At 38.4% G+C, this 17,353-nt stretch overlaps 1 protein-coding gene and 1 long non-coding RNA gene across 2 annotated transcripts; one reads left to right on the plus strand and one right to left on the minus strand.

Moving 5' to 3' along the window:
- Positions 1 to 3,985: 3,985 nt before the first annotated feature.
- Positions 3,986 to 8,268, plus strand: LOC133522994 (uncharacterized). The gene is made up of 2 exons (XM_061858489.1): positions 3,986 to 5,022; positions 7,788 to 8,268. The coding sequence occupies exons 1-2, from the start codon at positions 4,158 to 4,160 to the stop codon at positions 7,799 to 7,801; spliced, it is 879 nt and encodes a 292-aa protein (XP_061714473.1). The 5' UTR covers positions 3,986 to 4,157; the 3' UTR covers positions 7,802 to 8,268.
- A 132-nt stretch (positions 8,269 to 8,400) lies between these two features.
- Positions 8,401 to 11,600, minus strand: LOC133522995 (uncharacterized). The gene is made up of 2 exons (XR_009800175.1): positions 10,830 to 11,600; positions 8,401 to 9,123 (listed from the first exon to the last, which is right to left on the minus strand). It is a non-coding gene; the product is annotated as an uncharacterized LOC133522995 (long non-coding RNA).
- Positions 11,601 to 17,353: the final 5,753 nt, after the last annotated feature.

Consider the following 17,353-nt stretch of genomic DNA (forward strand, 5'->3'; position numbering starts at 1 on the left):
CCGTACCATTATTTATAAAAACGGCAAAAAAATTAGTGCGAAAGCGTCATTTTTCAGCATAAGCTGCCGCTCTCCAGCTCCATCAAACAGTTAATAGTATACACACCTCGGGGAGTCAATAAGAAAGCCTCAGATCACATGTTTCCATTACATCACTTCAATTACATCTGATCTGAGACAATTCTTACTTTACTGCCCTAGGTACAGTAGACGCAAAAAAATACAGTCTTGCATCCTTCTCTATAAAAAGGTGATGCACATATTTGTCATATCTAACTTTTAATAACATGACAATACGAGTCAAGGCACGCATTGTTGTGAATAACATAATCTATATGAGAATGCTTCCAATTTCATAAAGAAGAAGGACATTCAAGAATGTTTTCGAATGGTCTGTTCAGTGTTGATGTTGGTTGCCCAAGTTCTATGACTGTCTGTTGTAGACTTATTCTTGTCAAGTCAACATGCAGGTTAGGAAAACTGTATCTATAAGTATTGTTATAGAACTTTTTAACAAATATATTTTCTTATTTCAGGAACCAGTCTCTAGCTACTAGAAGTAACAATATAGTATGGGGCAGGACAATGAGATGAGATATGGTCAATGCATCTCATTACCCAATTAAAATATTTTGAGGTAAAAATGGTATCAATTTTTATACCTGCCTCAATGGATACAGACAAGCTACGAAAATCTTTTTAATAGTAATAAATCCTCATAAAAAAGAAACACTTGACAATGATTTTATTTTTGTTTACCCCCTCAATGATGTCTACTCAATTGCTACAACCAATATTATCTCCATCCAACTCTAAAACCACTGAACTGATTTAGATAAAATTTGCTATGGAGATAGTTATTTAGATAGAGGATTATCTATTACATCTACTTACGAATGAAGACAAATTTCATAGTAAAGTTGTTCGTTAGTAGTGTGTGTGTATAGACTTCAATCTTAGCAAACATATCCCTTAGTAGTCTACCAGTTTCCATAATAAATGTATCTCACAATAGTACACATTTTTTACCGAATATTCGGCGCTTCGGTCTACGGTGTGGCCGAACATTCGGTATTCGGCCTAAACCACTATTCGTGGCATCTCTAGTTATGAGCCCTTTCCATAATAGGTCATCTACTTAGCATATTAGTAGTGTTCTACACATAGTATAAGAATAAAAAAAGTGTATCTTCGCATATCGCAGTCGGATTGTTTAATCCGCCGTATTACACGACGGCTAGCTGTTATCAAAAACAGGGCCGTTTTGAATTGCGGCGGTTCAACGATTAGCCAGATTGTCATTGTGATACGTTCGTCAATAAGGCGGCCCACGTTTAGTCGCATCGCATCGTACTCATTGACATATATATCTAAGGACGGGCCTTACAGGCACTAAGAATGGCGCTAGTTCAGTGGTGTCACTCTCGAATTCGAGACTGCACGATTGGCTGGAATTCATGTGCGTGACACCGCTGTACTGGCCCCATTCTTATTGTCCGTAAGGCCCGTCCTTAGATATATATGTCAATGATCGTACTACTATTTAGATTGTAGGGTGACCAATGACCATACTTACAAAATAAAACGGCATTCAATACGGCTAATTGTTGAACCGCCGCATTTCAAGACGGCCCTGTTTTTGATAACGGCTAGCCATAATGTAATATGGCGGATTATACGATCCGACTCAAAATAATATATTATTTCAACGGCCAACTAGTCGGTAGTGACTCTGCCTACGAAACAGAAGGTTCCTGGTTCGAATCCTGATAAGGACATTTATTTGATTGTTCATCACAAATATTTGTTCCCGAGTCATGGATATTTTCTATGTATATAAATATTTATATATAGCGATATAAATAATTATTGTAACTTTTCTAAGAACAAAATATTTTTAGTTTATATGTAGGATAACTACAGTGACATCTTTTGATACTTATCCTTAAACAATCCAGCTATCTCGTACACTGGTAAGAAGTTAAACTGCCAAATGGCGCGATAGATGGCGCTTAAAATAAAACTTGCGATATTACATCGATTTTTTTCCGCATCGATTAATTATGTTTAAATGGCCTTTTTAAAAGGTTTTTTTGTTGTAATATGCCAATCAATTGGAATTATACACGTTTGGTTGATAATTGGAGAGATTTCAATTAAAATAAATACCGATGTAGGCCAAATGGTGCTCTGAGTGACATCTATTGATTTTCTCTGGAACTAATCGAGACTACTATGGGTTTGTTACTCTATATATATTTACTTTATGCTAATACTAAGAAATACTACAAGCTTGATCAGTAATAGATTATAAAATACACATGCACCTTTTTTGCTCCCCCCTCTGCTCCGTCCTCATATTGAAAATGAAAACTAGAGTATTTAACTCAATGAAACTTTGGTATCCGATAAATATGATTGTAGTTATAATCGGTTTATCTTTTAAGTAACTTCCGTGTGGCACAGACATATTAAATATAATTATTAATCATTGATTACGGCAGAGAGTTTGCCCCTAGATCTACTTTACATCAAGGCCGTGACGGATAAAATTCTGGGTATTAGCCAGACTTGATGTTTTTATACGGTAGATAAAGTGTTTAATGTTGTTTAAGTCTTAAGTATTGTTTCTCTTGTTATTATTTAGTATTTAAATGTAGCCGTATTTTTAGACTGATTTATTTGTTTACTTGTAGGTACCTACATTTGATAAGTTCTTTGTTGTTGATTTTCTCATGTTTTTCACTTTATGTACATATATTCAAACACAATTCTGTATTGTTCATGAATAAAGATACTATGACTACTATGACTATGACTACTTAGACAGAGACTTAATCGCTAGTACGAACTCTTCCAGCGCTGGTTTCAAGGACTCAGTTACCGCGGTTTGCACCGCGGTGACTAATATGTCTGGCTCTGCTTGCGGCTTCCTCTGCTGCTGCTGTTGTTGTTGTTGTTGCGGCTGTCTCCGCTGCTGTCCTGTCGTCCTGGTCCTCGGCTGGTTGGCTGGTGCCATTAGGGAACCTGTAGAAGACTCTACTACCAAGTTGGGGGTGTCCGAGGCCCTGGTGTCAGGGCCTCGTTGCGGCTGGCGGCGGGTGTGGGCGTGTACCCGCACGCCAATTCCTCAGCTCTTGTTTTGGGTACTACGTCAGTGGTCAGTGTGGAGGAACCTTTGGCGAATGACATAGTGAGTGTTACAACCCAACTATGTCGAAAACGAGAGTAGCTTCTCGCCTCGCCTCCACTGTCGCCACCGGTAATATAAGATTTTTGTCAATGCTTTAAGGAGGATAGTTGCCGTATACGTGAACATACATATCTTAGCCTATTTTAGAACTTTAATATTATTTGACAATACTATTTAGTTTACTTTTAATCTAATTTTGTATTAGTCCTCATGAAATATCGTGTTTCGTGCACAAAATATTTCCTTTGGCAGAATGGATTGAACAAGTGGAACCTCCAAGATTTTTTATATAAGTTTTCAGGGGCGAGAGGTAGGGGTGGGCTCTCAACTTTATCATGATATATCTACTTATATCATTTAAACTACTAGGTCAAGTATGCTATGGTTTTTGTATAGAACGGGGATGCCGAATTCATTTATGGTATCATATGGACACTATTCCTTAGTAAAAACATGAAAAATATGAAAAAAACCCGTTTTTGTAAAAAAAAAAAAATATATATATATATAATAATTAAAATTAATAAAAAATCCTTTTCACGCTGAAACCGCTGAACCAATTTAGTAAAAATAAAACTTAAACTATCTCTATACTAAACCTACCTAACACAAAACCTATGCTATAGGTATGGTTTGGGACAAAAATGCAAGAGCATAGCATAGGTTTTGTCCCAAAAATCGACTTTTGAGGGTGTGAAGAGGGAGGTGGAAGTTTTTATGCGGAATTAATAACAGCTGAACCAATTTATATGAAATTTGAAAAAGAGATAGTTTGACTCCAGGAAAAAGAACATACTTGTTAGTATTAAGAGTGCGGCTACGACCGCATGCGAGTTAGTCGAATAGATACAACTACGCGAGACGCACGTCTTTCATTTTATTGCCCCGCCCCCGCACCCCCCACTAACAGTGGCGACTGGGCTGTACCTTTAATTATTTCGCGTGCAAAAATAAAACAGTGATCATGGCTAAAGTATCAATAGGAGCGTTAACCATGTTTAATCATGAAGTGCAAGATTGGTTAGTGTTTAAAGAACGTTTGGAACAATGGTTTGTGGCCAACGATATAGACGCCACGGCTGACAAGGCCAAGTGTAAGCGTCGGGCTATCTTGTTGAGCAGTCTTACCGAGGGTTCTTATAAACTGCTGAGGGATTTAGCATTACCCAAAGTCGTGGGAACCCTAGAGTATGATGACCTTGTGAAACTTCTTGATAATCATTTAAAATCGGCAAAGTGCGGGTTTGCGGAGCGCAACAGATTCTACTCGTCGACTCAAAAACCTACAGAAAGTATGGCAGAATGGGTAGCACGCATTCGTGGATTAGCGGTCGACTGCGGCTTTTCTGCCACGACTTTAGATGAAACTCTTCGAGATCGCTTTGTACTCGGTATGACGCCGGGGCACGAGCGAGATAAGCTCTTCACCATGGATATGGAGAAATTGACCATCAGCAAGGCATTGGAAGTAGCGGAGAGGATTCAGTGTGCTCGGCAGGGCGCTGCACAAGCGTCGCCAGCGGCGTCGAGCACGCTGCCATGTCCCGACATGCCAGTGTACAAGATGGCGTCGGTCCCACGTAGCGCGAGGCCCGGCGGCGCAGGAGGCAGCTTCGGTAGCGGCAGCATAACACAAAAACCACAAGTGGTTTGCGCGGCTTGCGGTTATGAAGGACATGAGGCGGCTACATGCAAGTTTTCTCGTTATAAGTGCGGTAAATGCGGTTTAAAAGGTCACCTACGGCGTGTGTGTCCAGGCAAGAAAGTGTTTCGTCAGAATTATATCGATGGTGAATATGGTGATGTTGATGCTGATACTGGCGATGATGGTAAGCTTGTTGTGTATAATATTCGTTCTTCACGTGGTGAACCGATGATGGTGACGGTCCAGGTTGCGGAGTATGACCTAACTTTTGAGCTGGACACAGGTTCGGCGGTTACAATTATGCCAGACAAAATGTATGCCTCACATTTCAGTAACATACCGTTACGCCCGAACCACACAGTTCTAATTAGTTATAATGATAGCAACATTCCGATCCTAGGTACCCTCAACCTGCCCTTTACGTATGACGGTGAGACAGCTACATTACAGGTTTTCGTAGCACGAGATAACGGCCCATCTCTGTTAGGTAGAAATTTTATCGCGAAATTTAATTTGGAAATGGTGAGAGTAAAAAAATGTGAGGTAGAAAACATAATTGAAAAAGCAGAACGTATGTACCCGAAACTATTCACAGATGGTTTAGGTTGCTGTAAAAATGTTTACGTCGATTTGCATTTAAAACCAGAGGCCAAACCAGTATTTTTTAGATCACGACCTGTGCCGTTTGCATTAAGGCCAAAGGTCGAAACCGAGATAGATAGATTAGTTGATCTAGGGATCTTAGTACCAGTGCCATTTTCTGACTACGCAAGCCCTGTAGTGCCCGTTTTAAAACACAATGGCAGTATACGCCTATGCGCCGATTATTCGGTTAGTTTAAATAAACAGTTAGTGATAGAAAAATACCCGTTACCGCGCATCGAGGAGCTATTCGCAAAGTTACACGGCGGTCAGCAGTTTTCTAAGCTAGATTTATCGCAGGCTTACAACCAGTTATTGTTAAGTGAGTCATCGCAGCTGTTAACAACAATAAACACGATTAAAGGATTGTTTAAATTCACGAGACTAGTTTTTGGTCTAGCATCGGCGGCGTCAATATTCCAACGGACTTTAGATAAAATACTATCAGGGTTAGAGGGTGTTCTAATTTTCCAAGACGACATTTTGGTAACCGGACGTGATCGGTCGGAACACTTGTTGAGGCTAAATAAAGTGTTTGATAGGCTGCAAGAGTCAGGTTTAGTATTGCAAAAAGAAAAATGCATGTTGTTCCAAGACTCAGTGTCGTACTTGGGATTTAAAATAGATCGACATGGTCTTCACAAATGTCAAGACAAACTGAAAGCAATAAGTGATGCAAAAATCCCCACCAGTATCACCGAACTTAAATCTTTTTTGGGTATGGTAAATTATTACCGTAATTTTGTGAAAAATGCATCGACTATTTTAAGCCCATTACATAATCTGTTGAAAAAAAATGTTCCGTGGCAATGGAAAAAAGAGCATGATATAGCTGTATCTACCATTAAGCGGGAATTAATTTCAGATAAAACGTTGGCTCATTTTGATCCGGATGCCAAACTGATTTTGACTACTGATGCGTCACCTTGGGGTCTTGGAGCGATTTTGTCCCAAATTGGGGCCGATGGTATCGAAAGACCTGTATCGTACGCGTCCCGGTCGCTCACGTCAGCCGAGAAGAGCTATAGTCAGATCCAAAAGGAAGCAACTGCATTAATCTATGCAGTACGCAAATATCACCATTATTTGTATGGGCGATCAGTACCTTTTGTACTTAGGACTGATCACAAACCTTTATTGTCAATATTTAATCCTGACAAAGGAATACCAGAGGTAACGGCAAATAGGTTACAGCGTTACGCCATTTACCTAATGTCATATAACTTCGTTATTGAGTACGTAAGTAGTGCCCACAACGCAGCTGACTATCTCAGCCGCGCGGTACGAGTAACTGATAAGGAAACAGCCGATGCGGAGCCGGCCGTAGCCACCGACAAAGCTACTTACATTAACTTTGTTTATGAGAATGAGCAGTTAATAACGATTAACGAATTAGGTAAACAGACATTGGCAGATAATGTACTTTCAAATGTACGCACATATGTGATGCAAGGGTGGCCTAGTCAAGTTAGTGACTGTGTAAAGCCATTTTTCTCTGTTCGAAACGAATTGGCAGTTGAAAAGTCATGCGTAATTAGGGGTCATAAGGTCGTGATTCCTACTATATGTCGTAACCAAATCCTAACGGAACTACATATTGGTCACTTAGGGTCTAATAAAATGAGAGCAGAGGCTCGGAGCCGGTTTTGGTGGCCGGGCATGTCTGCAGATATAGATAAGTTTGTTGCTTCGTGCGAAATATGTACTTCTTTACGACCTTCGCCCCCACGCGCCCCTCTCACACCCTGGCCGTTTCCGCCGCGCGCATTCCATCGAGTACATTTAGATTTTTTAGGGCCTTTAAATAATAGAATGTATTTAATTGTTATTGATGCATATTCAAAATGGCCTGAATGTTTTGATGTTTCAAACGGATATGGGTCTAAAGTAGTTATAGAAAAGATATGTGAGATAATGTCAAGGTTTGGGTTGTTTCACACCATATGTACTGACAATGGTACTTCTTTTATCTCAGCGGAATTTGAGGATTTTTGTTTGAGGAACGGAATCACTCATTTAACTTCTCCAACGTATAATCCGAGTAGCAACGGACAGGTTGAGGCTTATGTCAAAATAATAAAAAAAGCGCTGAAATCATTCATTTTGTCTGGGATTAATCCGAAATCATTCACTTGCAAAATGCACGAATTTCTGATGCGATACAGAAATTCAGTGCATAGCACAACCGGCAAGTCACCAGCAGAGGTCATTTTTGGCCACAAGTTAAGAAGTAGATTAGACACACTAGCTATGCATTGCCCAGTAACAGCTGACGCAGCACTCGAATGCGTTGTAAGAGAGAACCAGTTTTCGCAGTGTAAATACTACGGCGGTAAACGAGTTGTTAACTTTAAAGTGAACGATATAGTTTTAGTTAAAATGTACAGTGCACAAAAAAACTATTGGGCAAAGGGAACTATAATAGATCAGATGGGTAAAAGCTTGTACACGGTCAAGTTATGTGACTCTCACAGCATTATTAAAAGACATGCCAATCAACTGTTAAAACTAAAAGGGGAGGAAGTATCACGTGATTTGGCGACTCAACCAAGTACCTCTAAAATGGACCAGACCACATCAGAAATGCCTGCAATTATTTTGCCACTAGTACAACGGAACGACGTGACTCCAACTCAGCACGCTGATGCGCCGGTAACAGTGGTACCTGCTGAGGAGGAACAGGTATCCACTCCTATGACAGATGCGACTCCAATGGAACAAGGCAGCGACAGGTTTACGCATCACACGGAGCAGCAAATCGGAACCAGTGCGGGCGAAGGGACTGTGCCCCCACGCTCTAGTTAGCTAGTTTTATTCCCAAAAAATATCCCTTAAAAGTGAAAAGGGAGGTGGAAGTTTCTATGGGTAATCAATAAGCTGAACCAATTTAAATGAAATCGACGCCTACATCCTTTGATTTAGTTGAAAATTATATCAAATTTGACTTAGCTCCTAAACTTAAACAATTTATTATCCTCATACGTCGCCGACGCTGCAACACCCTCCCCCCCCCCCCCCACCTGCATAAAAAATCTAGGTGGCTCCACTTCTTAAATAGGTACATCTTAGGAACTCAAAGATTAATTCTGCCAAAGGAAATTGTTTTCAGAGAACGCCGTATTTGACCTTTTTATATAGTGTGCAAGTACAACTAATAATAATTATCAAATATTGATATTTTCTGGATCAAGTAATGTAAAGCGCAAATTAATTGTATGCTTGATGCACTCAAAAACGTTCTTGTATTTATCTTGCAGTCTGGGATCTGGGTAATAAATTGATACGTACGTTTTATTTACTATATTTATTAAGAACAAATTGAATTACATCATGTTTGCTTCATAACATACAATGAAATTAATGAACAGAATCGAGAAACCCGACAGTAAAACGGCATTTACGTGTCGTCACATAACTTCATTTTATCCCGAATTATGATTACCCCACTGAATTAAAGCTCCATCATTACAGAAGAAAATTAATTTACAGTCGCGGTTGTTACTGTCAGATGTGTGAGATCCAGAGCGGGCCGGTGGTTGCTGCTGGTCATTGTCAGGCGAAGGGTCGGGTTGTGGGCGAGCGGTGGCAAGGTGGAGACAGAGTAGCCCCAACAGGAGCAGCGATAATGTCGGCTTCAACATGGCTGTAAACAGTAAATATAAGGAATTTTAACAAACCTACATATATGACCGGTCTGGCCTAGTGGGTAGTGACCCTGCCTATGAAGCCGATGGTCCCGGGTTCAAATCCTGGTAAGGGCATTTATTCGTGTGATGAGCATGGATATTTGTTCCTGAGTCATGGGTGTTTTCTATGTATTTAAGTATTTATAAATATTTATATATTATATATATCGTTGTATAAGTACCCTCAACACAAGCCTTATTGAGCTTACTGTGGGACTTAGTCAATTTGTGTAACCATGTCCTATAATATTTATTATTATTTCCTTTATTCATTTCTTTTCTCAGGCTAGGATTTTTATAATATGGATATAAAAGTAAAATATAAAAACACTTACAAAACAATACAAAAGATATAAACACATTATAAAAAACCTAACCTAGGGTGCCGCCAGCAGCGGGGCAGGGCCCAAGCTGCCGGTGGTCAGGGCCGCAGAGAGAGGAACCGACGTACTATACGCGCCGTGTCCAAAATTACTGCCTTCTGCATCTGACCCTTGATCCAGCCACCTAGCGAGAGTCTCTCTAGGTGTTGGTCGAGACTCTTCGCTATGAGACCGTTCGCTGACACAACTATCGGGACAATGATCGTCGAATCAACATCCCACATGGCGGTTATCTCGTGAGCCAAGTCTAGGTACTTACTGGACTTGTCCTTCTCGGCTTATTTATTATTATTATTATTATTATATCATATTTATAGAACAACACGTTATACGTTTAGTTTATCTTGCCCTCTCCCCCTTCCTAGGATAAAATGATAATACATTTTGAATTTTTATATTAAAAACAACTTAAGTCAAACCAAGCTAAGTTGGCAGCGATTTTGATAGCACGGACTGTGCAAGTTTTATTTAAACGTCAATCTATGAAATTATCAAAATACAAATACCAATAATTTATTGAAAAATTAGTGGCTTCTCCTAAAGGCTAAGTATTTTTATAAGAGATTGGTGATTGAAAATACCTTTTCTAAGATTTCCTGTGTTTCAGGCAGGAAAGGACAATATTTATTTAAGGGGCTCCCCGCGTTTTTCATCGATTTTTGACTAGTTTTGAGTCATTACTACTTCATTTGCACACATTTAGATATAATTATTAGACAATCAGTTATCGGCTCTTCAATCTTTTATCTCCATGAGGGTCTGCCCGATTTTGAAAGAAATTAACACTTTTTTTACATTCTCTAAAAATACACTTTTTTCGTTACTAGATTGCTGTCAAGGATTTTACATGTACGAAATATACACATTTGGGTTCGTCTTTGACGTCTCTAAAAACTGGTCAAAGATTTTAATTTTAAACTAATTAACACAAAAGTTATGACCGGTTAACCAGTTTTTTGGCCTAAAATTGTTCAACTTTGATGCCAAATATCTCGAAGACAGTGAACTTCGAAGTAAATATACTATTTTGCTTACAGCCGTTGCTGTTACTATGATAAGCTACAAAACCCATTAGAAAACTAAGGGATTCAGATCGAGAAGGCCATTGGCGTTAGGGACTCCTTTAAAAATTTGATTCAGGCAACAAAAATATAAGGGTTCCATTTATGCCATTTTAAATAGGAAACCCTAAAAATAATGATGAATATAAGAGTAAATTTAAATTAGTAGTAGTAGTAGGTAGTACATTTGAATTGCATTTACTTAAAAGAAAAACTTACCAAATAATCAGCTGAAGTGCGCTCACGTTCGTGTGAAGAAAATTAATGGCTGCAAAAGTCGCGTATTAGCTGTATTTATACGTCAATTGACCATCACTCATTGAAATGTTAACGTTAAAAGATTACATACACACTGATATCTTTTTGGAACGTTCTTTAGGGGAACTGGGGACATTTGGTACATTTGCGAAATCGCGGAAATAATTTTACTTTGTCGACAACACGCTGTTTTGATACTTTTTGTAAATAGTGGAATAAACCCCAAATGCATCATTTAATTTGTTCAGAAAAAATACATGTATCATGTAATTTTAAATTACACGTGAGTTAAATTGTGACAAAAATAGAAGTCACATTTGTGTATTTTTTTGCAAAACAGTAGAGGGTACAATAATATGATAATAATTAAGTACAAACAAAGCGTTAAATATGGCATACAAATGTGTCAATAAATGATGAATGAGTAACCAATGGAACAATGTTCATGAAAATCTGAAAAATTAAAAAAAAAATCCTGTTGTTCTCAATTACCCTCCCATAAAACATAACCTTTTTTAAATACTTGGTATAATACCTAAACTATTAACTGCAAAACATGAATGTTTAAGCGATGAGTATAGTTTGCAACAGAATCAATCTGAACAAAATTTAATTTAAAAACATGAAAAAAATATTTTTTTTTTTCGTTATCTACCACATACACAACGGAGTGATAAAAGCTTTGCAACTAGAGGTTGAGGTTAAGTTGATAACAATATCATGTTTCTGGCAAATCGCAGCAACAGAAAGAATAGGTAACAAATTTGACTTTATCTTGATAATAATTTTACTTGAACATATTAACAATTGGGATAAAAGTGAACGGATTTTGATGAGATAAGCAGTGCTGAATTGAAATGTCCCTATAATATTTATTTATTATCATATTTATTATTATCGATGATATTCCGGTAATATGGTACCTAATATTAAGAAATACTGCAAACCACCAAATACCAAAGGCTACCAGATACCAAAGATAATTTGAAATAGAGGTGTATCGTCAAAGAAAACTTTGTAGCGACGTAAATTTATTGCCATCTTTCGACACATAATTTTGTCTGTCACAGTTTAACAGGTGTGCAAGTGTGAGAGTGACGCATTACACGATATACGATAAAATGCACCCATTTTATCCACAATGGGCAATATTTGTATAAATGTAACTTAGTTTTTTCCGCAGCGGATTTTCTACGATCGACCACATCCATGCGGTAAAGCAGTTAATGGAGAAAAGTCACGAGTACAACCGGACCCTGTGCATGGCCCCGGACAGTGTCAAGCATTGGGCCGTGTTTGACTCTCTCCATCGCTACGCAATCGACAATTGCTACGTGGATGTGCTCCAGGAGCTATATACTTAGCTCGGCAACAATGCAAGTTCGGCTTCACAAACTCAGCAATCCAATATCCATCAAAAGGGGAGTGCGACAAGAGGATACCATTTGGGACAGAAATGGTATCAATATCCATGGGGTCTTCTTGCCGCACCTGAGATTTGCCGATGACATTGTATTGTTTGCCGAGACCCTGGAAGATCTTCAAGGCATGGTTGAAAGCCATTACCATGCTTCTTTGAAGATTGGTCTTAAGATGCTAAGAGGTCTCATATGCTCTATACAGATTAGCGAAAACTATCGACCGTAGCACCGTACTAACTGCCTATCATGGATTTGTTTCATCAACTCTACGTTATGGCTTAGTTTTCTGGGGAAACTCTACATATCGACAATCTTTATTTAGGGCACAAAAACGATGCGTAAGGGCTATCTGCGGACTAAACCCTCAGCAAAGTATTATGCCTCTTTTCGAATCACTAAAGTTACTGACATTCCCATGTCTCTATATTATCGAATTCTGCGTTTTTGTTAAAAGTAATTTAAACTTTTTTTCGTTCAAAGAGCAAAAGCGAACTTGCAGCTTTCGCCCAAGAAAGCCAGCGCTATTAGTGAGTAGGACTACGACAGCCTTGATGCAAAAAAGCGTACTAGTGATGGCACCAAGGATATTTAATAAGTTACCAGAATCATGGCAAACGCCACCAATACAAAAATTAAAGTTCTTATTATTAATTTTTTTACTAGTTAAATATTATTATAGCGTAACTGATTATTTTAATGATATTGACATATGCCAAATGTAATTAATTGTAATTTTTTTATTCTCATTTTTTTTTTCATATATCTATATGAATTGACTTATTGAAATATATGTTTGCATATGCCAATCTCATTAGCTCATTGCCCGTGTAAATAAATTATTGAATATGTATATAGTTAGATAATAAGAAATTATTTCGTACGCCAAAAGGCACATCATAGCTGTTCCTTAGAATACTGAGTTACCACCTATTTATGTACCTGTGATGAACGAATAAAGAATTGAATTAAATTGATGAATATGTCCAAGACTAAAGTTATGACGAACATCTCTGGTAAATCGATTCGAACTATTATGGTGGGGAACGAAGTACTGGAGGTGGTCGAGAAATACGTGTAGGTCTTGGACATATTCTATCATTTGACAAAACACACCAACAGAAGGAGGTCTCCAGGAGGATCCAGCTGGGTTGGGCGGCATTCAATAAACTGGCGGACATTCTCAAACCCGTTAACATTCCACAATGCCTAAAAATTCGCCTCTTTAACCAATGTGTCCTGCCCACCATGACCTACGGTGCCGAGACATGGATGCTCACTAAGGATACTGTGCATAAAATTCGAGTGGCACAGAGAGCCATGGAGCGCGCCATGCTCGGCATTAAACTTCAAGACCGAGTGAGAAATGTCGAGATCCGACATCGCACCGAGGGGCAAGACGCTAGACACGTCATTACCAAATTAAAATGGAGCTGGGCGGGACATGTTGCTAGGCAGAGTGATGGCAGGAGCAGTTAACGGAATGGTGGCCGTTTTCAGACGAAAGGAGTGCCTGGCGTCCGTTGTGTCGTTGGGTGGACAACATTCGGAAGATTGCGGGTCACTTCTGGATGAGATTGGCTCAGGACCGGGATAAGTGGCGTACTGGAAGAGAGGCCTATGCTCAGCAGTGGGCGATAAAAGGATGATATGATAATGATGAGATTTTGCTAAGTATGCATCTATCCAATATAAATGTAATTATATTTTATCCATCATTGATATTTCAAATTGAGAGGAAAATGGGGACTACGTTTGTATGGAGAAGCGGCTTCCCCTTTCTTCTTAAAACACTTAACAATTGGGTAGCCTGTATATGCCCTCCTGCAGCTATGCTTTTAACCTCGTGCGGAAAGCGAAGAGGGTAGTCTAGCAAGAGTTCTGACAATCTAGTTTCGTAGCCACGTCAAGTATATATTATGCGCGAAATATATGTATAGCGCTATATCAAATTTTTACAACAATTGAAATAAATAAATAAACTATTATTAAATGTGTGAGCATGTGTACGCTCATAAATTTCGTAGATAATAGTCTCAATACTCAGGCAGTGTTTGAATAAACTGGGGTATCAAGCGTCCCCAGTTTCCCCTGCTGCAAAATTAGTCTTATTTAGGTATCGTGAGTTTTATAACAACCCTTATTTCTGGTGGTCTGCAAAGAAGTAGACACAATATTGTTTATTTCTATTGCATATTATTGAATAAATAAAAAATGTATACAGTATGTACGTATGTATACAATGGACATACCTACCGCGTACTACAGCTAGTGGACATGGACACTTGATGGGATAAAATCCATTCACGAAGTGTCCATGGAATTGTGCACCTCGCCGTACATGCATGTATAAAAACTAATAACGTACTATTTTATGTAGCATGTACGAATGAATTAAGTTAAAAATGAATAATTCATTAAAAAAAATGCTATTCTATCGTAACCAATGTACATTTGTATTCATGAAAACTGAAAATTTCGAAAATTTAATACCTGTTCTTAAAAAATCTCATTTTTTTAATACTACGTCGGTGGCAAACAAGCATACGGCCCGCGTGATGGTAAGCAGTCTCCGTAGCCTATGTACGCCTGCAACTCCAGAGGAGTTACATGCGCGTATTTTAAGACATAGGTATATAGTAATGCTAAAAGCTTTGCAACTAGAGGTTGAGGTCAAGTTGATAACAATATCAATATGTTTCTGGGAAGTCACAGCAACAGGAAGGTAAAAAATCTTGAAAAATGTGACTTTTCCTTGATCATAAATTTAACATATTTACGATTCGGATAAGATTGAACGGATTTTTGATGAGATAAACAGTGCTGCATTGAAACCACTAGGCCGGACCGGCGTCAATTAACGTTTATTTCAAGCTCATGGCTCATAAAATGTTAGTTATGTACAATAAAACTATGTTAGCAACAATAAATATTTCAACTTAAATCACAATAATTCACTGTTACTGGGCTTGTGAAATCCACAACAGTGCATAATGTGGGGTCAGTCAATCCTGTCCGCAACACTGACACATATCAAAGAACGAGCCTTACGTGCAATAAGAATGGGGCCAGTCCAGCGGTGTCACGCACACGAATTCGAGCCAATCGTAAAGTCTAACGCTACAACGCGATTGGTTAATGATAATGAGTCCGCATCACGCGCGTGATTGGTCGCAAGTCGTAGCGACTTGCGTTAGACTGCACGATTGGCTCGAATTCGTGAGTGCCAGTTCAGTGGTGAGCCGTCCTTAAATATATGTCAATGGTCCGCCGCAATCATAGTTAGGATAGTGTTGTGGTTGGCGCGCACGCCATTTAACTCATTGAAATTTTGGTATCCGGTAAACTATTGTAGTAATTATCGGTTTATCTTTTTATTTATTTATTTATACTCTACGATATAAAATTGTACAGATGACGCATTTAATACCTTAAGTCATTCTCTACCAGTCAACCATTGGGTCAAAGTAATTATTTAATTTTATTAAGTTTGTGCGATCTTACAAGTTAAGTTCTTGCTGATTTTGATATTAATATATATACTATTATATCGATCAATATTTAGTACATTACGATACAAGTAAAATGAAAAATAGGAAATTCGAAACGAGTGGCGATAAATTAAAACACGACCGAAGGAAGGAAGGAAGGATGTTCGACACGGAAACGTAATATGCTAATTTTCGCACTAGTGCGGTAAAGTAGCACCATATGTACTGTAATAGTACATTACGATACAAGTGCGAAAAGTTGGAAATTCGACACGAGTTGCGAATTACCTATTCGCACATGTATCGTACAACGTTTTACAGTACATATGGCCCTTTAAATGTTCGACACAGTAACGTAATATGCTAATTTTCGCACTAGTGCGGTAAAGTAGCACCATATGTACTGTAAAAGTGATTACGATATATATGTTTCCATAACTACAACCGGAGCTATAGTTACCTTTTTAGGGTTCCGTAGCCAAATGGCAAAAAACGGAACCCTTATAGATTCGTCATGTCCGTCTGTCTGTCCGATTATGTCACTTCCGAAACTATAAGAGCTATACTGTTCAAACTTGGTAAGTAGATGTATTCTATGAACCGCATTAAGATTTTTACACAAAAATAGAGAAAAAACAATAAATTTTGGGGGTTCCCCATACTTTGAACTGAAACTCAAAAAATCTTTTTTCATCAAACCCATACGTGTGGGGTATTTAAGGATAGGTCTTCAAAAATGATATTTAGGTTCCTAATATCATTTTTTTCTAAACTGAATAGTTTGCGCGAGAGACACTTCCAAAGTGAAAAAGTGTGTCCCCCCCCCTGTAACTTCTAAAATAACAGAATAAAAAAATCTAAAAAAAATATATGATATACATTACCATGTAAACTTCCACCGAAAATTGGTTTGAACGAGATCTAGTAAGTAGTTTTTTTTAATACGTCATAAATGGTACGGAACCCTTCATGGGCGAGTCCGACTCGCACTTGGCCGCTTTTTTATGGAAGTATAAGGCAGGTAACTAGTAGATTGTACAACAAGGGCATAACGCAATCCATTTTTATCCGAGGCATTTTATTGGTCCCAACGCAGCGAGGACCAAAATAGGATCGCGGATAAAACTTGCACAACAAAACCTGTCGATTGACACATCATTCATGAAATTTGGCTGAATACTCTTAGTTTTGACGCTAGGAGCACACAGCGCAATCATACTTACATAGATATTAACATATATATGATATAGACTGCTAAATTAATCTTTTTGGATTACCGTAGTTTGATAAAATAAAAATACTAAATCTGCTATTCAGATGTCTGTACCCCTAGTGTAACTAAATTCGATTTTGAAACGTGACGTACGCGTTTGCGTTTAGTCTCATTTTGTATGGGTTTTTGAACAGCGCGCCAAGCGGGACGTTTTGGAAAGTCAAAAATGTCATACAAAATGACACTTAACGCAAACGCGTTCGTCACGTTACGATGTCGATCAAAGTTACACTAGGGGTACTGTTTTCAGTTGATAGATTACCTATTCTCAAATTATGTGTATAAGCTTAAATTTTGTTTCAA

The sequence above is a fragment of the Cydia pomonella genome, chromosome 11, assembly GCF_033807575.1.
Source record: "Cydia pomonella isolate Wapato2018A chromosome 11, ilCydPomo1, whole genome shotgun sequence".
Classification (NCBI taxonomy): Eukaryota; Metazoa; Arthropoda; class Insecta; order Lepidoptera; family Tortricidae; genus Cydia; species Cydia pomonella.

Coding starts and splice junctions, on each gene's coding strand:
- LOC133522994 (XM_061858489.1), top strand. CDS start 4,158: ATGGCTAAAGTATCAATAGGAGCGTTAACCATGTTTAATCATGAAGTG.